Source organism: Bubalus kerabau, chromosome 3 (assembly GCF_029407905.1).
Source record: "Bubalus kerabau isolate K-KA32 ecotype Philippines breed swamp buffalo chromosome 3, PCC_UOA_SB_1v2, whole genome shotgun sequence".
Lineage (NCBI taxonomy): Eukaryota > Metazoa > Chordata > Mammalia > Artiodactyla > Bovidae > Bubalus > Bubalus kerabau.
In genome coordinates this window covers 41,918,032-41,942,806 of record NC_073626.1, presented here as the reverse complement: position 1 = coordinate 41,942,806, position 24,775 = coordinate 41,918,032, and the positions used below count along the sequence as shown (strand labels likewise).

Genomic DNA, 24,775 nt, shown 5'->3' with positions numbered 1-24,775 from the left:
ATTCTTTCCACCCTGAGGTGTCTATTAGTTTCCTTCTGAAATACTTTCCAGTCCTGAAGATTCACAGCTGCTCTCTGGTGTCCCTGGGGGTAGGAGGGGGTAGTCCCATCTCTCTCCCTAGCAGTGGTGGTTGTGCTGTAGTGAAGAGACATTGTCATAGGACTGGGGAAGCACAGGAGGAAGGCATGTGATGGAAGAGGGTCCAGGAAGGGCATGGGGCTCTTAGCTGCAGAATGCATGTGAGGCTGAGCGGGGAGAGGACTTTGGGCAGGAGGGAAGCCCACAGCTCCTCATTCTTTTCCCTCCCCTCCTGCAGCGGGAGCAGGATGAGAAGACAAGTGCCGTAAAGGAAGAGCTGAAATACTGGCAGAAGCTCCGGCACGATTTGGAGCGGGCACGGCTGCTAATCGAACTGATTCGGAAAAGAGAAAAGCTCAAGCGGGAGCAGGTGAGGAGGAGCCCCCAGAGCTCTTGTTCAAGATCGTTTTCTGCGCCCATCAGTGTCAGCTTTGTTGCCTTCCTGCCCAGCACTGTGGGCTCCAAGTCTTGCCTACTAGGCATTGGGTGTGGTACTACTGATGGCTTCACACTTGGGGAGCTTTTAGCTTCTGGTGGCCTCAAGCATAAGCTTAATGTTACATGTCTGAGCCCATCCCTGGAGTTTCTCACTTACGAAATCTCAGGAGGAACCTGGCCTTGAATATTTTGAGCTTCTCAGGCCATTCCGATGGGTATCACTTTTGACTGAGAGCTTGAGGGTTCTCATTTGACCCTTAAACACTTATAGTCTTTTTTTTTTTTTTTTAATACCTCAAGTTTCCTTGACTATAAAAGGAGGATATTAATAGAACATACCTCATAAGGTTGTGAGGATTAGATGCCTTAGTGTATATAAAGAGCTTAGAACAGTGCCTGGCATACAGTAGGGCTATAGAAGTATCAGCTGCTAGCATCATTATTGATACTCTTTGCTTCCCTAAAGTGTCTCTTGCAGCACCCTGCATATGACAGTGAGCAAAAACTATTAATTGAATGGATGACGAGCCAAAAGTGTTCTTTCTGGTCCAGGAATAGCAGCTGTTACTTCCATGCTTCGGAGGCCCAAGTTAAAGATGTTTTTTCTCTCTTTCTCCAAACTCCGCTTCACTGTTCAGCCCCAGCACAAACCGTTCTCTTGTGAGCTGAATAGCCTGAATTTCCACCTCTGAGACTGGGCAGCTTTGGCTATACATAAGGACCTTGTCCTTATAGTCAAACTGTCTCTGCCATCCCAGGCCTAGTCCCCCAGTTGAGCGTCTCTTCCCAGAGAAATGTAAGGGGAAAGGAAGTAGGCAGGGGATGCAAGCAGGCCTGTTTGAATGTAGTCAAGAGGCAGGAACGTCTCATAGTCTAGTCGATGGTTTCCCAACCTTTTCACATTAGGGCACACGTGAAAATAACATTTGTACAGCACACTGCTGCAAATGTGTCTGGCTTCTTGCTGCCTGAGGGGGTGAGCTTCGAGGCCCTGGTCACGCTAGGCCAACCTAAATGTCCCAAGGGCCAATTTGGTGGGAATTGTGGCCCAAGGCACGTTTTATATCATGTGCCCCTTGGGCTAAGTCAGACCTCGGTTTAAATCCCATTCCTGTTCTTTCTAGCCAGGTAACCTTGGGTTAGTAACTCCTCATTGTATTCCTTTCAAACCTTAGATTCCATATTTGTAAAATATAGATAATAACAGTTTCTCCTTCAAGGTTGTTGTGATGATTAACTGAGGTAATATAAGTAGAAAGGCAGTGTGCATAGTAGTCAAAAGCACACACTGTGAATCCCAACTCTGTCCCTTATTAGCTGTGTGACCTCAGGCCAGTCAGTCCTTCCGTGCCTCAGTTTCCTCTTTGTAAAATACCTCATTTGTACCTATCTTGAATGTTATTTGGACTATAAAAGTATTAACTATTAGTACTGTAAGTTTTGGTACAGAGCTGCATACATAAAAAAGGTTCACAAAATGGTAGCTGTTGGTATCATTGTTTCTAAGCTACGTACAGTGATAACTCAAGTACTGATTAGCTTACTGTCCTGTGAAACTTTGTTGTACATGACTGATGAAAATCAAGTTATCAAGAAAAACTTCCGTGCCTCTTTAGAGGGGGATGTCCTGATTTCTCCCCACCTTTCCCACAGATCAAGATCCAGCAAGCTGCCATGGAGCTGGAGCTGATGCCATTCAATGTTCTGCTGAGGACAACACTGGACTTGCTGCAGGAGAAGGATCCCGCACACATCTTCGCCGAGCCCGTCAACCTGAGTGAGGCAAGTTCCCCACTACTTTCTGAGCAGTGAGCCCTGCCTGAAATGGAAATAGGGTCTGAGTAGGCCAGGAAAGGGTTGGGGCACAGGGTGTACAAAACCTGGGGGAGTCTGGCAAGGCTAGTAGACTGGCTCATGGTGATGGCTCAGCAGAGCAGGGTGGTCCAGGGCCTGGTGGCTATGAATGAGTCTGGCATGGCCAAGCCAGAAAACGGGGAGGCAAGAGTGCCGGTGAAGGGTGCGCCTGTTTGGCTAGTAAATGGTTGTTGTAATTGTACAGGTTTTATATGTTTAGGTTCCAGATTACCTGGAATTCATATCCAAGCCAATGGATTTTTCTACTATGAGGCGGAAGCTGGAGTCCCACCTGTACCACACCTTGGAGGAGTTTGAGGAGGACTTTAACCTTATAGTTACCAACTGCATGAAGTATAATGCTAAAGACACAATTTTCCACCGAGCAGCTGTCCGCCTGCGGGACCTGGGAGGGGCCATCCTGCGGCACGCCCGGCGGCAGGCAGAGAACATCGGCTATGACCCTGAGACGGGCACCCATCTGCCCGAGTCACCCAAATCGGAGGACTTTTACCGCTTCTCCTGGGAAGACGGTGAGAAGCCGGGATGGGTTGGGAGGAGAGGGGCCAGGAGAGGCACAGGTATAAAAGCCTGGAGAGCTGGAGATTAGGATGGTCCTGGGGACTACAGGGTAGACTATAGGAGCAAAACTGGAGGTAGGCACAGGCTGAGGTCCATGTGCTTGTGGCTAGAATTGTTCCAGGAGTTAAAGTTTTATTCACCAAGCCCTTCTTGAATGGTAGGACGGGAATCAGGTACTAGCTATCTGTTTAAAAACTAAAACTTCACAAGGGGTCTTCCTCTCCTGGACTCCCACTGTGTGGCATTGGACCCTGGGCAGCAGGAGTACAGTGTGGTGTCTGGCTTTTTTAGAAGAGTGCAGGTGGAGGATCAGAAAAATGGAATTGCCTCTGAAATCCCCAGTCTGCCTGCCCTTGTTCTCTGCTTCTTGATGGCAGCAGCCAAACAGTCACTCAGGTTGGGGGATGGCCAGGCTGCCTTGTTCCTGCTCCACAAGCCTGTAACCGTGACTGAACTGCTTCCTGCACGTTTCCCAGATTCTGACCTTATCCCTGTGGCTGCCCTCCTGGCAGCAGTGTGGCGGGGCCAAGGCCCCACAGTGGCGCTGCTGGAATTCACTGACCCAGGCATTCCAGGAGAATATTTTGCATCTGAAGGAATCCCCTTCCCCTTGCCCTGGCCTGGGCAGGTCCTTCAGCTCCTTCTGTCCTCCTTTCTCCCTGGCAGTGGACAACATCCTCATCCCAGAGAACCGGGCCCACTTGTCTCCAGAAGTGCAGCTGAAGGAACTGCTGGAGAAATTGGACCTGGTGAGCGCCATGCGGTCCAGTGGGGCCCGGACCCGCCGAGTCCGCCTGCTGCGCCGGGAGATCAATGCTGTTCGGCAGAAGCTGGCGCAGCCGCCACCACCACAACCACCATCACTGAACAAGACTGTGTCCAGTGGGGAGCTGCCAGCGGGGCCCCGGGGGGATGTGGCTGTGCTGGAGCAGGCCCCGCAGGAGGAGCCAGAAGACAACGGGGACAGAGGTGAGAGACAGTCACGGGCAGGCAAGGGGCTGGGGCCCGGGAAAGGGAAGGTTAAGCTGAAATCCCACTGTGGGAGCATCCTTCCCTAATTCTGACCCTAGTGGGCAAGCAAAAGCCCTGGGAAGGGTCACACTTTGATGCACACCCAGAGATGGTATTCAAAATACTTAATAATCCATTGAGACCAAAATCCATCAGTCAGAGTAGATGTTAGCTGTTGTCCTGGAGGGGGCTCCGGAGGGCCACTGATTTGGATTTTCAGCTGCTGGATTGTGAGCAGATTCAGGGAGTTTCAGATACTGAGGTCCAGCGGCTGTTTACTAACAGTAAGAAGTATTTTGGTATTTTGCACCTGGTATGGCCGTATTGTACATACCAGTTAGATATTAGCCCAACTTACCCATCATGTAGAGAGGTTCTTGGAGCCGGTTAGGTTATGGTGTAGTAGAATAGAAAAGAAGAACCTTAGAGATAGTCTGGGCTCATGGCTTTGACTCCGGCTGGCCAAATCTACAGGCCCATCCCAAGAAGGAAGGTCCCATATTAAAAAGACGCTGGGGAAGTGATTCTCAGAGACCCAGGTGCCTTACCTGAGTTGCTGTCCGTCTTCTCCACTTCACTGGGGGCAGAATTGTCAACTCAGGAGGGCCTGTCATCCATACAGTCCAGAAAGTTGGAAGTTATCTTCAGAGGCAAAGGGGCCAAATTGCAGGGAATGGCCCATTCTGTGTTAGGCTGGCAGAGAGTGGACGTGGCCGAGGTCAGATTCAGCCCTTAGGGGGCTTCATGTCCATTGTGACTTTTCCCAGCTCCCTGTGTTTCAGTCAGCATCCCATTTGTATCCATCCCCACTTCTGGGCTGAGGCAGTGCAGAGTCACGCCCAGTGGACCAGTTGCAACACCTTCTAGAGGTTTAAAAAATTTCTAGGCTTCATGTTCCAGAAACTCAGATTAGGGAAATCTGAGCTGTCTTAAAAGTCTCAATTTGTAAAAGTTTCAAGGTGGAGGTTGAACAGACATGTTTGGGAGCCACTGATTTAAATTTTTTGCTCTCATTTTTCCTATCTGTAAGCTTATTCTTTGTGCTTGTCCTGCTTGCTTCACTGTGTGATATGAAACAAAATACATTGACAGATGGGAAAATACCTGGGTCTAGAGAGTTGTAGACCCTTAATTTGTGAGGTTGAGACTTATATAATTATTGATTAATCAGAGGGCTTTGGGCTTTCTTGGATGTAGGGGTTTATAACCCTATCTTCATCAGACTCACCTGGTAAAAGCTATTAAAAAAAAATAAAGAATTCCATCTTTAGCAATTTGGTTTCAGTTTGTCTGAGGTGGGACCTCAGCATTGGAATTTTTAGGAAACTTTCTAAGTGACTTTAATACATAGCCAGGGTTTAGAGCTACTAGTGTAGACAAAACTTACTGCTGCTTCTGTTTAGTCAATAAGTCGTGTCCATCTCTTTTGCGATCCCTTGGACTGTAACCCACCAGGCTCCTCTGTCCATGAAATTTTCCAGGTAAGAATACTGGAGTGGGTTGCCATTTCCTTCTCTGGGGGATCTTCCCAACCCAGGGGTTGGACCCACGTCTCCTACTTGGCAGGCAGATTCTTTACCACTGAGCCACCTGGGAGCCCATGGACACAATTTAGTCCTACCTTTTCTTCACCTCAGATCTGAGACCTGGGATGCATCTCAAGTGTTCTAACAGCCTGTGCTTTGGGTTCTTAGTTGTCAGTGTCATTATCTGACTTGTAGGGGCAGACTTTTTCTAAAATGTTCAAGCAGGTTCTCTTTTTCTCTAACAGATGACTCCAAAATGCCTCCCCCACCAACCCTGGAACCAACTGGACCTGCACCTTCCTTGTCTGAGCAAGAATCCCCTCCAGATCCCCCCACTCTGAAACCCATCAATGACAGCAAACCTCCAAGCCGACTCCTCAAGCCCAGAAAAGCGGAAGAAGATGAGCTTTTGGAAAAATCACCTCTGCAGCTAGGGAGTGAGCCCTTGCAACGCTTGCTCAGTGACAATGGCATCAACAGAGTGCCCCTTGTGGCCCCCGACACATCCCCCACTGGCGCCCCACTCAGTGGTGTGGGCCGCCGCACATCAGTCCTCTTCAAGAAGGCCAGGAACGGGGTTAAGCTCCAGAGGAGCCCAGACAGGGCCCTGGAGAATGGTGAGGACCATGGCACAGCGGACTCCCCCGTGTCTCCCACCAGCATCGAGGATGAACGACACTCCCGGAAGCGGCCGAGGAGCAGGAGCTGTAGTCAAAGCGAAGGGGAGAGGTCCCCCCAGCAGGAGGAAGAGACAGGTGACCTCGCCTGAGACTTCTCTTGCTCTCTTATGCTTTCCTGCTTTGCTTGGCAGCCAGCACCTCCCCAGTCAGCTGTATCCGTAGTGGCCCCTGTGGATGCCAGTAGTAGCATTGAGGCTGGCTCCACAGCTCACAGTTGGGCCTGGCACACGAGCAGTGGCCTGGGGAAGCGGGCTTTGAGCAAGTGTTTTGAGAAAGCCAGCTTGTGTCTGGGGCTCTCTTTGGCCCTTAGGGGAATACAAAGCTATATGTGATAAAATGGTTCTTACCCTCATTTTAGTTCATTCATTTATCAGATATTTATATCAGGCATTATTGTAGGCACTACTGTGTGTGGGGGGGAAATCATTAAATAAAATAGATAAGTCCCTTGTAGAGGAGTTAGACTGAAAGCAAATAAGTAAATTGTATCTAATATTAGAAGCAGAGGAGAAAAGTCCAGCAGGGAAGGGGATTAGGGGATACTGAGGTGGTATTAGAGAGGGTGGCGAGGGAAGGCTTTCTGAGGAGGTGACATTTGAGTAAAAATCTGAAGAAGCCAGAGGTATGAGCTTTTTGGGTATCTGGGAAAAAGATGTTCCCAAAAAATAGACTAGTGAGTGCACGGGCCCTGCATGTGGAAACATGCTTGCATGTCTGAGAAACAAGAACCTGTGGCCACAGCAAAATGAGCCAAGGGGTCATAGGAGATAGTATTCAGGGCTTGTCACCAAGGAGTCCTTACCGCATGTCCAGCACAGGCTGCTCACTGAGAGGAATAAGTCAGACTCAGGAGCAGCACTGAAAGAGTCCATGGCCCAGTGGGGAGACTAGATGGTGTCCTGAGGTGCAGAGATGCCCCAGTGCTGGACAGTGTGTGGTTATGTGTCAGGTGACGGCACTGCTAGAGGTGTTCAGGGAATGAGAGCTGAGAGCGTTGGGAAGGCTTCATGAGGGGACAGTGCCTGAGCTGGCCCTGAGGGTGAGGACAGTAAAAAGCAGCCAAGGGCTCAGCCCGTGGTATGTGGAACCAAGGACAGAGTGCCTGTGAGGAACAGTTTGGAGAGGGGCTTCCCGGAGCGTCAGGAACCAACACACTGGAGGAGGTGGGCCTGAACATGCAGGGTCTCCGTTACCAGACAGAGCAGTTTAGTCCCAGTGGGATATGGAAGCCCAGCTCACTTGGCAGGGAGGGGCCTGCCCTGGGTTTTGCTTCTCATGTCCTGTTATGTGGTGGGTTTGGACTGTGTGGTTAACATATGCTTTTCTCTGTTTTGCTTGCTTCCTGCCTAACACTTTGTTTCAAGCAGTGCCTTCCCTTCCCTGGCCCAAGCTTGCCTATATTAGAGCAGTAGCATGGTATATAAAGTCAGGAACGTGAGCCTGAAATAGGGTGTGTGTGTGTGTATGTATGTATGAAATAGGGTATATGTGTGTGTATGTATGTATGAACTTGAGCCTATATAGAGTCAGGAACTTGAGCCTGAAGTAGGGTGTGTGTGTCTGTGTGTGTGACTTGAGGCTGAAGTAGGCTGTGTGTATGAAGTAGGCTATGTATATGTGTGTAACTTGAGCCTGAAGTAGGCTGTGTGTGTGTGTGTGTGGAACTTGAGTCTGAAGTAGGCTGTGTGTGTATGTCAGGAACTTGAGCCTGAAGTAGGCTGTGCGTGTGTGTGTGTGTGTGTGTGTGTGTGTGTGTGTTGGGAACTTGAGCTTGAAGTAGGCTGTGTGTGTGTGGTGTGTGTGTGTATGTCAGGAACTGGAGCCTGAAGTAGGCTGTGTGTGTGCGCTAAGTTGCTTCAGTCATCGTGTCCCACCAGGCTCCTCTATCCATGTGATTTTCCAGGCAAAAATACTGGAGTGGGTTGCCTTGCCCTTTTCCAGATCTTCCAACCCAGGGATCGAACTGGCCTCTTTTATGTCTCCTGCATTGGCAGGCAGTTTCTTTACCACTATGCCACCTGGGAAGCCCCAAAGTTAATTAGGCAGACGAGTTCAAATCCCATCTTCTTGCCAGCTGGGTATCCTGGGGCATATCAGTTAACCTCTCTGATTCTATTCCTTATTTCTGACATGAGGCTAGTGATACTTCCTTTGCAGGGCTTTAAGGATTGGAAGCAGCCTATATAAAGCACTTGGCATATAGCGGTAGATGGTAGCAGTTATTGTTGTCATCTGTTGAGCTATATCAGGCGCAGCCAAACAGCACTGTGCACTAAAAATGAAAGATCCTGCCATAGGGAAATAGATCTGGATACCAGGCTCACGCAGTCTGAGAGGGCCCACTGCTTGGGGCTGAAGTCTGTTTCTCTTCCACTGTCTCAGCTACCTGGTACCTAGGAATATTTTTGCACAGCCTTAGTGGAGTCTCACAAAAGCAGGTGTTGATCCTTTACAAATGAGGCACAGCTGGCTTTCGTGATTTAAATTGAGGTGGTAATGTTAGAGGCAGAGCCAGGTTAGGGCCCGGATGTGTTGGCTCAGACGCCTGCCCTCTCACAGGTGTGACTTGCTTCAGTTTTCTGGCTGAGGTATATGTGACTTCGAGCTCTTGAGCACTTGGCTCAACACTTGTAGGATTCTGGATTGTGGTTGGGAATTGGATAGGTAGATAGAGAGTTGAAGATTTCAGAGCAGATGAAAGTTATGTCTCTGGGATGATCAGTCTTCATTTGCCTCTGAAGGGCTTCCTGCTGTAAACAGACCTTCCCTTATTCATACTTAATAGCATCCTCTATAAGTAAAAAAATATTACCTTCACTTTAGGAAAGGAGAAGCCAAGGCTTAAATTGGAAAAGGGACCCATATTTCAGAGCCCAGTGTAGAACCCAGGGAATCTGACTCCCCATCCTGGGAAGGTCTCCTCTCTCTGGATCTGCTGAAAAGTTTCCCCCATCCTCAACTTTGACTAGCTCTGCTAGATATCTCAGGGTGTGGCAGACACAGCCCTTATCCGGTCCCAACCTCCCCTGACACCATCCCAAAAGAATGAAGCTAGCTGTTGCCAGCCATGTGCTGGATAGGGTGTGTGACTATTTATCTGAAGAGGCAAGGTGGGTGGGCTCCCCAAGAGGCAGAGGAGACTCCCCGATAATTGAGGCTTGAAATTAGAAGCAGATTCAGGGTCTCGTGAGCCAGCCAGAGTGAGGAAGCCTTGGTATTTCCCACTGTAGTCAAGTGACAGTAACTAGAATGAGTTGTGGGCTGTTTTCCTTCAAGAATACCCAGAAGGCTGGGAAGGAAAATGCAGTGTCTGCTCCTTGCGCTACCCACCATCTCCCCCCAACTTCATCAGGTTCTCTCCACCACCCGAGACCCATTTCCCTAGAGAAGGGGCCTGCTGGCCTCTCCACCGCTCCTCCCCGAGCCCTCCCAAGGCAGCTGCCTCACACTGTGGCGTGTCAGGGCTTGGGGGTTTCTGCACTCAGGCTCACTCTGTGTGTCCTTGGCAGGTGTGACCAACGGCTTTGGAAAACACACCGAAAGTGGATCTGACTCAGAATGTAGTTTGGGTCTCGGCAGTGGACTGGCCTTTGAAGCTTGCAGGTAAGAGCCCTTGTCCCAGAGCTTTGCCGGCAGCTGTGCTACCTCTCCATTTAATTTCCTTTCAGCTGCAGATTGAACCTCCTCCTGCTGATCTCAGTTTTTTTCTTTCCCTACCCCTGCTATTTCCTGAGGCCATTTGTCTGTGATTTTGGTGGCTCCTAGGGAATGCCATGACCCTTGACTGTCAGGCCTGATCTGACTGCAGGGGAGGAGTGGCGCTTCGCAGGGTTTGTAGAGCTGAATGGGCTCCAGGGGGCGAGGACAGCCAGGACTGTGTTGCCCAGGGAAGCTGACATCTGAGCCAGTCCCCACCCACTCCCCAGCCCATAGATAACCCAGTTATAGATGGTTTTGTCCTTTGCTTTTTGGGGTGTCATAGCAATGGCCTCTTTAGAAGTGTGGTGTGGGAGTAAGAAATGAGCAGATAAGAAGGTTGTGTTGACTTTATTCTGACAGAGGCCCTAGCTCTTCTGCCATCCTTGATCTGGGAAGGGATGGGTTTCTCTTCCCATTCTTTCACCTAAAGGAAGGATTTCTGAGAGCAGAACCTTCAAGTATCTTCCAAGTCTAAGAGTTTACTGAATCTCTGCTCTGTGTTGTGTCCTCTGGAAGATACCAGGGAGTGTGGAACTCTTGGAAATGGGAGACTCTTGGTGCCACAAAGGGAAAATGACTTATCCTGAAGGCTGACCTTGTGGTCCCTCCACATGGTGACTGGATGGATCCTGGTTTCAGAGCAGGGGGAAGAGATCCCAGGACAGCACCAGAAAACTCTGTGTCTTTGAATTGCCTCCAAGGCAGGCTGGGTGTAGGTTCTGTTGGGTTCTCAACTTTACCCTGGCGCTGCCCCTTTGGCCTGGGCTGCTCCCCCACCACAGTAAGGCCCAGCTTTCAGTGGGTCTTTTGAGATTTTCCCCACAAAGCCTCAGATATGTCCTAGCTTTCTCTCTCCTTGTTGCAGCCCCAGAGTAAAAAGGGGAGTGGATGGGTAAACACAGTTCCTAGGCATAGAGAAGAGGCAGAGGTTTCAGAATCTTACAGGGTGCTGCTAGCCTGGTCCTGGGTTGAAATTCCTGACTCCTTTCAAAGATAGGGTGCCTGGAAACTCAATTCATTGGGGTAGGAGTTGGGTTATCACGCTGTCCCCGCTTAGCCCATGACTAAAAGTAGAAGGTGTGTTGGGCTCCTCCCTCCACAAAGGGCACTCTTCCCAGCTGTGAGCCAGAGGAGCAAGCCAGGCCAGCTCTGGCTAGCCTGCCTGTTCACACTGCTTGCCTTTCTGCAGAACATGCCAAAGCCACCAGTATCTCTGGGTTCCTGCTTACCGTGAAAACAATGCCCTTGGAAGGCATTTCCTCTTTAACTCAGTGGTTCTCAGTAGAATTTCAGGGTTTGAAACAGGAGATTTAGAACATAAACCACAGAATTTTTTCTGTCTGTCTTTCTCTCTCTCTCCCTCCCTTCTCTCCTCCCTCCTTAACACTGTGGTGGTAAGTACATAAAGGAAGATTTCCTTATTAATTAGACTGGAATCATATGATTGCAGGATAAAGAACCCTGAAAGACTTTCTGGTTACTAATCCCATCCCCTTCCCCTCCTGTCTCTGCGTTTATCTTTTCTAATGATTTTCTGAGCAGGTTGGAGCTGCCCTCTTTTCTATGGGTCATTTGCTCAATTATTAATTGAGCCAGGCACTGTTCTAAGCCCTGATAAGATGTCTGTTCTCATGGAGTTTATCTTGTAGAAAGGAGAGATAAATGTTAAACCAGTAAACAAAATACTTATAGATTGGGCTGTCTGCTTAGGCCTGGGTAACTTGGAGAGAGGGTTGAAATGCCAGCCATGATTGAGTCACTTGTGCTTTTTTCTGTGAAACAAGAAAATAGGGATCTAGTTTTGGTGTTGTATCCTATCCCATTGAGCTCATCCTTCTCAGAGCTCATCCTCCTATAGTATAACATTAGTAATTTATAATATTAAAGTGAGACATTAAAATTCAGTGCCTTTTATGTAATAATATTTGGGCTCCCCAGATGGCCCGGTAGTAAAGAATCGGCCTGCCAATGCAGGAGGTGCAGGAGACTTCGGTTCCATCTCTGGGTAGAGAAGATCCTCTGCGGGAGGAAATGGCAACCCACTCCAGCATTCTTGCCTGGAGAAGAAGGCTCTCCTATGGAGCCTGGTGCATGGAGTCACAAAGAGTTGGATACAACTTAGGGGCTGAGCCTGCACATACAACAATATTTACTATATACCTGCTATTTATTGAGTACTTAGTGTGTGCTGCACTGAGTGCTTTCTGTACATTAACCCATTAAATCCTCATACTATCACATGGGGAACACAAGCCTCAGAGAGGTTAACTAACTTGCTCAGGGTAACAGAATGAATGAGTAGAAGAGTCAGATTCTGAACCCAGGTAGTCTGGCTCCAGAGTTTCTCTCACAGCCACTTGGTTGCAACTTCCTCTGTTGTATTTGGAGGTGTCTCCCCAGATCCATGATGTAAACTTGGAGAGGCTTTCCTAATAGAACTGCCATTTCTTACATTTTTATAGGGACTCAGATTCTCTAAGCCCAGTGACAGATTTTTGTAGGGTGCATGGGAACTGAATCCTGAATATGAACTGGGTGTTCTTTTGTTTTTTCCCCAACAGGTCCTGACCAGCAGGAAGAAAGCTCCCAACCTGCTAGTTAGTGAAGGATTATGATTGATTAGGTTCTGGTTGTGCTGGGTTTTCTGTGTAAGACCGTGATAAAGTCAGTTATGATTCAGTAAAACAAGAGCACTCTACTCTCCAACCAGTCTTAATCTCAACCTCTTCTTATCCTACTAGAGGTTTCTTAAGCAGTTCTGCTCTGCTACAGGTTGTTGGCCTGTCTTTTAAGCATTTTTGTTATTGGAATAATTATATAGCAGTAACCAGAGAAGGCAATGGCAACCCACTCCAGTGCTCTTGCCTGGAGAATCTCAGGGATGGCAGAGCCTGGTGGGCTGCCATCTATGGGGTCACATAGAGTCGGACACAACTGAAGCGACTTAGCAGCAGAAGCATATAGCAGTAATAGTTTTTAAAGTTTGATTGGAAAAAAATACCATAGCCACATCATTCTTGCCCAAAGGCTTCTAACTATGGTGTACATTAGAAATTGCATTGGAAGCAATTTAAAAATACTAGTGCCTATGTGGGTTCCCTCCAGTTATATCATTATTCTTGTATTACTAGTCTCATTTTTGCCTGTTACCATCTAGTCTTTATCTAATATATGATTTTTTTTCTCCTTGCAATAACCATATAAAAAAAAAAAAACCCGTCTGCTTGCTAGTTAAAAAAAATCCATCTCTGTCTAAGAAAAACTTCACACACATAAAGTAGAAGTGAGAAGTGGATTGTTTTTCCAATTTAAAAATGTCTTTCCTAATTAAAGAAGTAAGGCATGTCCATTATAGAAAATTTGGGAATGAGGCAGATTTTTGTACCTCAAAAAGAAATTGGTTTCTTAAACAAGCTATGTGAACCACAGAGTAAAGGATTCTGGGCGGATATGAGAACAGGCCCTCCTCATGGCCAGACTGCTTAGACTGTGGAAGGATTGACAAGTGCCTGAGGTGACCTACCCTCTGGGTGAAACCCAGTGTCCCTGGGCAGGGGAGCAGGCTTCGCTTTCCAAGTTCAGTCCTTCCACATGGGTGAAATGTTTCCTTAAGCCTCGTGGGAACATTTTGGTCAAGAAGTATGTCATGGGTTTGTGTGAATTTTTAGGGGAAGGTGAGAAACCATTCTCCTTGAAGAGTTGTTGCAACTCTGCCCCTAGCAGAGATGGGACAGCAGAAGTGGATGTGTTAGTCATTTAAATTGCTCATTTCACTTTCCTCTCCCTCCCTATATGCAGTGGTCGGACACCTCCCAAACGCAGCCGAGGGAAGCCAGCCCTGTCTCGAGTACCCTTCCTGGAAGGTGTGAATGGAGACTCCGACTACAACAGCTCAGGTAAGGAGTGCTGTGCAGGTGCATCTGGGGGAGCCAGGCCTTCCGAAGAGCCACAGCCAGACCTGAACTCCTCCAGACCCGGGGACACTGGGCAGGGAGATGTCCCCTTCCTCTTAAATAATTCATCTTATTTTGAATAAGTGACACATGCTTTGGTGAAAAAAGTCAGAACGAGCCAGTGTTTAGTGGTTTCTTTTGTGTCTTTCCAGGTGTAATCCACACGTACACAAGCCAAAAACTTGTGCATATATTCAAGAGTGAGCAGGGAAGCCTAACATGCACATTCCTCTGAACCATGCCTTTTTTCAGTTAATAATATATGTTGGAGATTCTTCTGTGCTTTTCATTGGCTGCCTAATGCCCCACTACATAGGAGTGCTGTCGCGTACTCAGCCGGCCTTCTGCAGATGGACGTTTAGATTGTTTTCATGTAGTTGTCGTAGTCAGTGTTGCAGTGAGCAACCAGGTACAAAGCTCATTTCATATCCCTGGGGAGTATATCTACAGATATACTCTTGCTGTGTTGAAGGAAGTATGCATTTGTATTCTTGACAGATATTTCCAGTCTGCTCTATGTTACTGAATTTCACACATAATCTTGTAATTTCATGTGATCCAGTGCTTCCACCCCTCTCCCCATGAGAGAGTCTATTCCAGCAGGTCCAAACAGTATAGTACTTGGATGTCATCTCCTGGGCCTGAGGGAATGAAGGGCAGGGCGGAGCCAAAGGAGAGGACTAGGTGGTGCTCAGGTGGGGCGGGTGCAGGCCAGCTGTCCTCTGAGCACAGCTGTGTCCAGCCATCCCGTGGAGGGCGTGCACTCTGGATGCCCTTTCTTTGAAGCTTCCGTCTAACATACAGGCTTCAGGGCTTCTCTTCCCCTATTTCCTATTCCTAACTGCTTTATTTTCCCTTAGCATCCATTTCTTTTTTCATATGTGTGTTGATGAATGCATGCCTGCATATTTCCTTGCTGTCTGACTGTCAGTGCCTAGAAGGCAGGGCTCATGTCTGGATTAACTTGTACAGCATCTAATGCATAACTGGGAATGGATTTGGCATGTACTTTGTGCTTCTGTGACATTTTATTCTTATTTTAAGAACCACGTAATTATTAAAATGATGCCAAAGGAGATTTAAAAAGGAAACCAACCTTTCGCTGTTCCATCACCTTAACACCATTGTCTTCATTTCTCTACGTTGCCTTCCATTTATTTCAGGCACATTTTTAACACAATGCTAAAGCAGAACTCATGCTCTTTCATATTTTTGTTTTTTCAATGTTAACTTTCCAGTCAATGCAGTATCATTTACTTACTTGTTATTGTTAGACATTTGGTTATTTCCAACTTTTAACACTATACATAATGCAGTGAACCCATATTTTTGTCCAAATGCCTCTCAGTCATTTTAAAAGTTATTTTTCTAAGAACAAATTCCCAGGGAAAGCATTTACTGGAACAGATGGTTCATACTTTTTTTTATGGCTCTTGAGACTTGCCACCAGATTATATTGTGAAAGGATTAGACTGGTCCCCAATTTCCTCAGCAGTATATGATTGCACCAGTGTCCCCGCAGCCTGACTCTTCAATCATGCTGGATTTTATCTTTCCGTGGTTATTGCTATTGATTCAGTAGGTAAAAAACAAGACCTCATTACCAGTGATACATTTTTTAAAAAATTATAAACATGGGAGGTACTGTTTCCTTAGGAACATAATTTCTACTCTGTGGAATTTGGGCATTTTTCCTTAGTCGAGTGTGGTCCCCTCACCATTGCTAGTTTATAGGCTGGGAAGGGGAAGGGAGGTTCCTCTTTGTGTTCAGAGATGTTTGTGAAGGACCCATCGTGTGCTAGTGCGTTAGGTGGAGAACAAAGAAACCTGAAGACATGTGCCTGCCCCAGGACCTGTGCAAGATTCTGACAAAACAGGCACAGAGAGAGCCTCTGCTGAGTGCTGTGCAGCAAGGTGACCTGTAGCCAGGTGTGGCCCTGTCAGAAAAGAACTCATTTAGCAGCTAGTTTTTCTGGGATGTTTGTCCTAGGGATCTTTTACCATGAAGCTGTCATCCGGAGGCCCACCAGTCAGGGAGGCCCAGAGAGCAGTCTGTGGCTTTGCCAAGCTGCCTTATAGTCTGTATTCCTGGTAATGAAGCAGTTATATTTTTTCAAGGAACATCAACCTAGGGTTCTAGTTTAGAGGTCAGCAAACTGTAACCTGTTGCCTGTTGGCCCACTTGGTAAAAATCTGCCTGCAATATGGGAGACCCAGGCTCCATCCCTGGGTCGGGAAGATTCCCTGGAGAAGGAAATGACAACCCACTCCAGTATTCTTGCCTGGAGAATTCTATTGGACAGAGGAGCCTGGTGGGCTACAGTTCATGGAGTCACAAAGAGTTGGACGCGACTGAGTGACTAACGCTTTCACTTTCATGAGCTAAGAGTGGTTTTTACATTTTTTTTCAAATGATTGAAAATCAAAAGAAGAATGATATTAATATTTTGAAATACAAAAATTTATATAAAGTTCAAATTTCAGTGTCCAGAAATTGTTTTATGGGGACACAGCAATGCTCATTCATTTAGGAATTACCTGTGACCGCTTTCCTGATACAACAGCAGTTGAGTAGCTGCAGTGGAGACATGTAGCACATAAAACCTAAAATATGTACTATTTGACCTTTTAAAGACCAAGTTTGCTGACGCCTAATCTAGTCTTGGCTCAGACGGTAAAGCTTCTGTCTGCAACGCAGGAGACCCGGGTTCAGTCCCTGGGTTGGGAAGATCCCCTGGAGAAGGAAATGGCAGCCCACTCCAGTATTCTTGCCTGGAAAATCCCATGGATCGTGGAGCCTGGTAGGCTGCCGTCCATGGGGTCACAAAGAGTCGGACACGACTGAGCGACTTCACTTTCTTTCAGAATCTAGTCTTAAGAACTCAGGAGAGGGTAGGGAAGAGGAAGGGTGGAGGGGATGTTGTTGACTCATTCCTGGACTGCTCCAGTCAAATGGAGGCCCCAGGCAGACCTCCTGGGCACTCTTCCAAGCCCGCCTGTCTCCTCCCCTCCCCCACCCCAGGCAGAAGCCTCCTGATGCCCTTTGAAGACCGCGGAGACCTGGAGCCCCTGGAGCTGGTGTGGGCCAAGTGCCGAGGTTACCCCTCCTACCCTGCCTTGGTGAGTCTGCCCTTCCATTCTCCCTCCCCTGGGGGGTTCTGGCCCCTACCTTGCCTTGAGGGCTTATCTGATTGGATCAAGCCAGCAGTGTGTTTGGGAGTCAGGGTGCCTTTAGCTGCAGAAGGGAGGGAGGTTTTATCCCAGCCTGGGTGGGTCACACCAGCTAGGCTTAGGGTACTTAAAATAGGTTACAGTATGCACACAGAGGCTAGGGCTCTCAGGGTTTTAATAGAATATATTTATTTGCTAAATGGAAAAATTATTATTATGCATAAAAGTTATATGTGCTCGTAGAGAATTATAAAATCTGCTAATAATGCTTAGCTGTTTGGCTAAACGTCTGTCATGCTAAGTCCTTGAAATATGGAGAAAGGTATGATTATTCTCATTTTGTAGGGGAAAACACTGAAGATCTGTTACCCATGGTCATCTAGCTTTTAAGTGGCAGGGTTGGAATTTGACAATGGGTGATGTCAAAGCCTGTTTTTGAGCCACTGTTTGAGCCTGTGTTTTGAGCCACTGAGTTCAAAATCACCCACAGTCCCATCTGTTCAGAGATTACCTCTTGATGTATACCCTCAGCCCTGTTTTTTTGTTGTTGTTTAATGCATAAATATTAGACCATGTGCTGTTTAACCTCCCCTTCATTTAACAGCACACCATGAGCGCGCGTGTCTCATGCCATCAAACATTCTTTATCGGCATCACTGTCATGGCTGCGTCATCTTCAGTTGTATGCATGTACCTTATTTTAACCATTCTCTTGTCAGTCATTTAGATCATTTTGAATGTTTCACAATGACAAACAGCCAGCGGTAAGCATCATTGTAGTTTAACATTTGTGCACGTCTATGATTATTTCTTTACAGTGAAGAACTCTTAGGAATGTCTTCTTTGGGGCATATGCAAAATTCTGATGCAGATTGCCAAGTTGCCCCTTAGAAAGTTAGGGGCAACCCCAGTTTATATGGGGCTTCCCTGGTGGCTCGGCAGAGAATCTGCATGCAATGTAGGGGACCCAGGTTCCATACCCTGGAGAAGGGAATGGCTACCCAACTCCAGTATTCTTGCCTGGAGAATCTCATGAACAGAGCAGTCTGGTGGGCTGCCGTCTATGGGGTCTCACAAAGTTGGACACAACTAAAGCGCCTTAGCAGCAACAGCAGCAGAGCGACTGACACTTTCACTTTCCAGTTTATATGCCCACCAATAGTAGCTAAAAGTTCTATTTTTACCACCTTGATTGGGAAGGTCATGTCCATCTGGCCCTGATAAATACTGATTCTAACCTTTGAGACATAGCAGAATCATCTCGGGGAATTTTTTAAACAATGCAGATACTGAGGCCCCATCTCAGAAGTACCATATTAGACTCTGAAACCAGACCCAAGCATGAATTTTTTTTTTTTAAAAAACGTCTCCAATGATCTGTAGTGGGAGCTGAGAACCACCCTGCCAGCCTGTGTGTGCACACAGAGCTCTGAGCCTTTCCTTGCTCATTTGTGTCTATGACTCTTTCTGGTCTCAGCAGCTTCTTCAGGTAAAGAGTGCAAGAACTCTGATCTTTTTTCTACTTGTGAGGAAACTGTAGCTCCCAGAGGTTATACCTCTTGCTGGAGTCATATCGGAACCCATGCTGCCAGCCTCCCCTCTCCTTAGCAGGGGCAGGAGGGAAATCCACACTGTGACCCAGCGCCAGGGAGGGTTGGGCTGGGGCTGCCCTCACAGGCTCCCCTCTGTGAGACCCCCAGGTTAGTTGTTGAAGAAGAGATTAAGGCTATGCAGGTTTGGTTTTATCTTTTTAAATCTCCCAAAACAAGTCAGTCTAAAACTAGTCTCTTTTTTTCCTTTTTAATTATCTTCTTAATTGTAATTTTATTTTGCAATTAAATTCAGCCACCACCTGAAAACCCCACCACCTGAATACAACCTCTGTTTTTATTTTGGTTTGTATTCTCCCAGTCATTTTCCTCTATGTACTTAAATATGTACTTGCACATATAGTGACTATGGTTTTTAATTTTCTGGGGTTCTTGTTCTTTAAAAAAAGTTTTTCTGTAAAAATTACATATTTACGTTATTTCCATGTTACTTTACATCTGCAAAACATTTGAGTGAGTGTGGCCCATTATTTATTATTTTGGAGTACATTTGCCTCTGTCTTCTTTAAAAAGAGAGGCAACCTCTCCTTAAGAGGGAGACTTGCCCATCTTGTTTCTGCCCTTGGAGGGGACATTTTTCACAGTCTGCCCCCAGTTTCCCAGCCAGGCACTAGCCCCACTGTTGGTGATTGAGGAAGCTCAGGAGAGCTTGTCTGGTGGTTCCCATCAGGACCTTTAGCATCAGTCCCAGGAGGGACAGACAGGCTGGGAGTTAAGAGTTTTTATCAAATCACACAGCTGGGGGCAGGGTAGGGTTGGTTCTTCCTTAGAGTAAACTCTTAACCAGGGAACCTGCTTTTAGCTGCTTATCTTGAGACGGATGTAAGGAAGCTGGCAGACACCCAGAAGTAAATAGAGCAATTTATTATTATGAGAAGAGGTCCCCTGGGACAGGGTATAGGAATTACGATTTTTCCATCTCTGGGGAAAGCTGCTTCCTTGGTAAGTTTCCAAGTCTCCCTGGCCTTGGTGCACAGAGACTATCAGCCATAGCAGGGGCTGTGCAAGAGGTGGTGGGCAGTCAAGCCCCAAGTCCAGGTGCCTGGTTTTTGTCCCAGCCAGCTGCATCCTTCTGTGCTTGGCATTTTCCTCTGTAGGCTAATACTTGTCAGCAGACTTCTCAGCATTAGCAAGAGAATGAAATAAGATGGTATGCAACTAACTAGGAGCTTCAGTAAGTGTCAGTACTCGTAGACTGGCGAGTTATTGTTGTGTTGATGCCACCAGGCCTTTTGTTGAGCCCCTGCCCCTATGGAGCATGCAGCATCAAGGACTGATTCTTCCGGTGGCCCGTGTTTCCAGCCATTCTCCCTTCTCCAGCAGCCCTCCAAGCTCAGTCTCTTGGCTTCTCTCTGATCTTACCATGGGATGTTAAAGTTGTATCTGGTCTACACACCAGAAGGATAATAGACAGGAAGGTGGTGGGTAACCAGAAAATATGTTTAGGTGAAACCGAGGGGGTGGACCCTCTAGCTGAGGCAAAACCTTTTTCACAGCCATGGTGTCTAGGAAGGCCCCTGAGAGTTTGAAATGAATTATACAGGTTCTAAAGGGAAATTGGCAGGAAAATAAATGACCTCGACGCCTCTCCCTTAAGGGACATTGGGAGGAACGCGTTTATCTATCTGACCTGGACGTCAGAGACAGTCCACTCACTTCTGATAATCCCCGACCCTGGCTTCCCAGACTTCTCTTTCAGCTTTGGGGCCTGAGAGTTGATGGCGCAAGCTTTCTTATTGGAAGGAGCTGAAGGATTAGAACGGTGTCTGGGGAAACGGAGTCGAGATTTACGTTTGGGGTACTGAGGGTCATTGGAAGAGGTCAGCCCCTCCCTCACCGAGTCAGGCAGGGCCAGTCTGCTGCATAGCTCTGGTGTAGGATGGCTCAGTGCTTAGTCCTGCAGCAGGCTGCACGGTTCACCCTGTCCGCCCCTTGCTGAATCCTCTCCCCTCTGCTTTCAGATCATCGACCCCAAGATGCCCCGGGAGGGCCTCCTGCACAATGGTGTCCCCATCCCTGTTCCCCCCCTGGATGTGCTGAAGCTGGGCGAGCAGAAACAGGCCGAGGCTGGAGAGAAGCTCTTCCTTGTCCTCTTCTTTGACAACAAACGCACCTGGTGAGTGTGTGCTGCCGCTGGGAGGGTGCGCCAGGACGCAGGCTGGGGAGCCTGACTGGGATGCTGTTTTAATGCTGATGTGCTGGGGGTACACAGGGCTGTGGACTCAGCCACTCTGCCTCTGTGCTCAGTTGAAAGCAAAAGGTTACCTGCCAGCAGCTAGTCTCTGCATTTGCCATGATAGTAGTAATTTAGTGTTAGGAATAACAGTGATGAATAGTGTTAATGGTAACTGAGGGGTTTGGTATATCAGTCTCTGAGAAGCACTCTGAGATGGAGATTTGTGTTAGGACGCTTCTTGGGAAGAGCTGTGGGCATGAAGGGTGAGGAGTGCAGCCAGAGGCCACAGCTGATCTGTTTGAGCTCATTAGAGATGTTAGAAATGGGGGCTGTGCCCCTGTACCCCAACATCAACCAGGCCTTGAATGCTGGCTGTCCCTGGTGGGGGTGATTCCTGGAGAGAGACTCACTTGAGAGCCTATAATCTGCCACTGCTCCCAGTGGCTGCGGGAATGCGTGTCTCAGTCCTGGGTGGGTGAGGAGTTGTGGGAAGTGCAGAACGTACTTCAAGGGGCTTGTCTGCTCTTGGTTTAAAAAGGCCAGCAGGAGGATTCCTTCACCCCTGCTTCTATAGAGTGGGGAGGCAGGACTAGCTAATAACTATCATCTGTCGAGCATTTACTCCATGTCCTTATGCAGATTGCTTTACATGAGTGATTTCATTTGATCCTCATTTAAATTTTCATTAATCCCCTCCCAATCCATTTTGCAGATGAGGAAGCTGAGGCTTAGAAAGCCAAGAATCTATAGCTAGAACTGGGATATAAACCAGGATCTGGCTCCAGAGGCTGGGCTCTCAGCCATATGTTCAACTCACCTAGGGATCTTTTAAAAACAACAGGTGTAGGCCCCACCAGAAATCATTTCATTGATTCCTGGCATCAGCTCCACTTCTTCGACATAGCTGCCTGACTCCCCAAGGCAGGGCGAGGCTCAGAGCCCTCCAGATGGCTTAGCTAGTCTCCCAAGGGGCACATGGGCTTCCCTCCAGCAACCTTCTAAGCCAAGTGTCCTGGGGCCCAAGTAAGGGCCTGGCTACAAAATAAGTCCCTTTGTGGCCGCCTGCCCACAGCGTCCCAGTCTGCCTCCCTCTCCCTGTCCCCTCCCCCTGGCTTTGCTGGTCATGGGCAAGTGGGTCCAGAGGAGCCTCCTGTGGGACCCACTACGGTCCAGGCCTCTTACTATGCTTATATTTTAGGCAGTGGCTTCCGAGGGACAAAGTCCTGCCCCTGGGTGTGGAAGACACTGTGGACAAGCTCAAGATGCTGGAAGGCCGCAAGACCAGCATCCGCAAGTCAGTTCAGGTGGCCTACGACCGTGCGATGATCCACTTGAGCCGAGTGCGGGGGCCCCACTCCTTCGTCACCTCCAGCTACCTGTAAGGGGGGCCCGCCCTGCCTCCGTCCTGCAGGGCACAGAGAAGCCTCTTCCGGCCCCAGCCGGGCATACGGCTGGCAGCTTCCCCCTCCCATGGCAGGCCAGGGACTGGGCTGTGTCCTCCCCACGGGCAAGGCCCCAGTTTTGACTAACTGCGTGTTTCCCCTGGTGGGCCTGCTGTGCCAAAAACTCCCACCCGAGCTCCCCCAGGGCTGGTCCACTGACGAACCAGTTAGAAGTAGAAACAGCTGTGTGGCTTGGGCCCAGCCACGGAGATAAACTGGCCCTGGAAAGCAACAGGTCTTGGGCTTGCTCAAGGGTGTGCCTGGTGCCCTCCAACCCACTCCCAGCTAACTACACCTCAGGGTGAGCGAGGCTCTAACGCTGACCCCAGAGGTGCTGTGGATACACTCGGGTCCTGCGGGAATCCCACGGAGCTCACCCTCTCTCCCTCCATCACCCTCCTCCTACCTCTTGCCTGAACCATCTTCTGCCCAGCCTCTGTTTCTCCTGTGTTCCTTTCCCAGCTTTCTCTTGTGCCAAACTGACAGAAACCATCACCAAACTGATTTTTTTTCTTTTTATGTCTCATTCCCTTTGAGGCCAGCTGCTAGCTACCACTTGGGTGACCCCTTCACCAGCACACCTCCCCTCCCCTTATATGTGCTACAGGCAAACAGCAGAGGCCAGACTGTGAGAGCTGCCCCCTGGGATTGAGGCGGGGCCTCGGGCCTCTGCCTTGCAGAGAGGTGGGCTCAGGCTGGGCGGGCTCCCATCAGCAGACCAGGCTTCCGGTGCCCGTGGCCATCTGTCCACGTGGATTCTGCAGGCTGTGAAGCTGTGCCCTTTGGCCGGGTCTGCTCTTTTCGTCCTCCTAGCCTCCTCATGGGTTTTCATTTTCTGTCCCTGCAGCCTCTAGGCTCTCATTACCACCAGGGATGGCGAGGGGCCTATAGTCCAGCATCTTCCTGTGCTGTGCTCTGCCCTGCCCAGCCTCTGCTGCTCCAAACTCCAGGGAACGCAGCACTTTTCTTTCAAACCCTCTGTCCCCTTCCCTCTTTTCCTTCAACCCCCTCGCCACCTTTACCTTCTCAAAAACAGAAGGGAAAACAAAAAACTGTGAAACGGGGGAATGCTGACTGACAAACCAACACAACTTTCAGAGGCTTCGATGTCTGTTCTCTGATGTTCTTTTCACCTCTTAAGCACCAAAGTTGCAGGGCCAGGTTGCCGGCCACTGATCGCCATGTTGATTTTTAACCTGACGTTCTTTTTAATTGTTTTAAATTTTTCATAGGGGAGTTTTGGACAAAATGAAGTCACTGGGGAGATCACTGCCATTTTTACGCACTTGACTTTTTAAAAATACAACCAACCAACCGCCACGACTTCTTATACATTTGGGACACGAGCCAGAGTTTAAAAGGGAACCAACAAAACTCTCTATAACATAAAAAAGGACGGGGTTTTGGATTTTGTACAATAATAAAACTACAATGCCTATGGCTAGGGAAGGACATAGTGTATATAATTGTAAAATACTGTTCTAAATTATTCAGGCCTGTAGTTTCCATTACAGGAGTCCTCCGTTGTGTGGCTGAGTATTTTAAATGCACACAGTGTGTTTTATTTAAAGGAGCCAACACGTCCCCCCTCCCCAGGTAGTCGGTCGGCTGTGGACTCTGTGACCTTTGTCTCAACCTGTGTTGTAAGATCTTGGGGCTTTCTCTTTCTGTGTGTCTCTTCCTCCCAACACTTTCTCTTTCTTAGTCTCTCTCTCCTTTTTTCTTTTTCTTAGTCTCTTTGAATCTTTCCGTCTCTGAGTCTCATTTTTAAAACTGCTCTTTTAGAACGGGAAACGGCTCAGATCCTGCTGTGGCATGGGGCCTATGTGTCTCAGTCGCGTCTGCTGTGAAGCACACGATGCTCTATTTATTGTAGAAAGTAACTTTATTTGCTTTCTAGAATTGTTTATAACAGATGGTATAAGAGAGGTAATAAACAGAGAAAAATCTATGCTTGTAAAGAATACAAAAGTTAATTTTACCTACTATAATATGACTGTCTTAAACTTATTTTCTCTCTGAGAAATAAATGTTCTAATGGGCAGCAGCCGCTGTGTCTGTTTATGGTTGTCAGTGGGGCCTGCCCTTCTCCTAATCTCTGCAGCCCTCTCCCTCCTCAGGAGGCCAGGGCCATCAATGGTTGCATTAAGAATGGGGTTGCCTAGCCATTGCAGACTCCCAGCTGGAGAGTACTCTGTCTGTCTGCTTGTCTGTCTGTCTCTCGGACCCCTGGAAGAGGTGCGAGGATGGCTTCTGATGTTTTCCTCCCTAGCAGTGCTGCCTTTTGGGAGTTGTGGAAGGTCCAGCCTGCCTCCCACACCTCAGCTGCCCTGTGGCCACATTCCTTCAGGAGCATGTGCTCCACATTCAGCAGGAGAAATGGCCCTTTGGACAAACCAGGCACCTGTTCACCAGGCTTGCAGAATTAGAGACGCTAGGCTGTTCCCACCTCCTGTGTCATTGTTGCTGTCCCTCTTAATAGAGGGCGAGCCAGGACTCAGAGAGGCAGAACATGATTCTGGTAACTTTTACAACTAGAAGGGAACCTTGAGCTT

At 48.2% G+C, this 24,775-nt stretch overlaps 1 protein-coding gene across 9 annotated transcripts in view; it reads left to right on the top strand.

Annotated features, from left to right (window-relative positions):
• Positions 1-24,267, top strand: part of BRPF3 (bromodomain and PHD finger containing 3) — a 36,071-nt gene extending 11,804 nt beyond the window's left edge. For all 9 annotated transcript variants that reach the window (XM_055571591.1, XM_055571588.1, XM_055571587.1 and 6 more), the window contains exons 4-13: positions 317-448; positions 2,170-2,298; positions 2,591-2,903; positions 3,619-3,921; positions 5,735-6,244; positions 9,679-9,772; positions 13,667-13,764; positions 16,844-16,941; positions 20,564-20,718; positions 21,977-24,267. In XM_055571591.1, coding sequence (XP_055427566.1) covers positions 317-448; positions 2,170-2,298; positions 2,591-2,903; positions 3,619-3,921; positions 5,735-6,244; positions 9,679-9,772; positions 13,667-13,764; positions 16,844-16,941; positions 20,564-20,718; positions 21,977-22,160 — 2,016 coding nt within the window. In that variant the 3' untranslated portion in view covers positions 22,161-24,267. The remainder of the gene's footprint in view (positions 1-316; positions 449-2,169; positions 2,299-2,590; positions 2,904-3,618; positions 3,922-5,734; positions 6,245-9,678; positions 9,773-13,666; positions 13,765-16,843; positions 16,942-20,563; positions 20,719-21,976) is intronic.
• Positions 24,268-24,775: the final 508 nt, after the last annotated feature.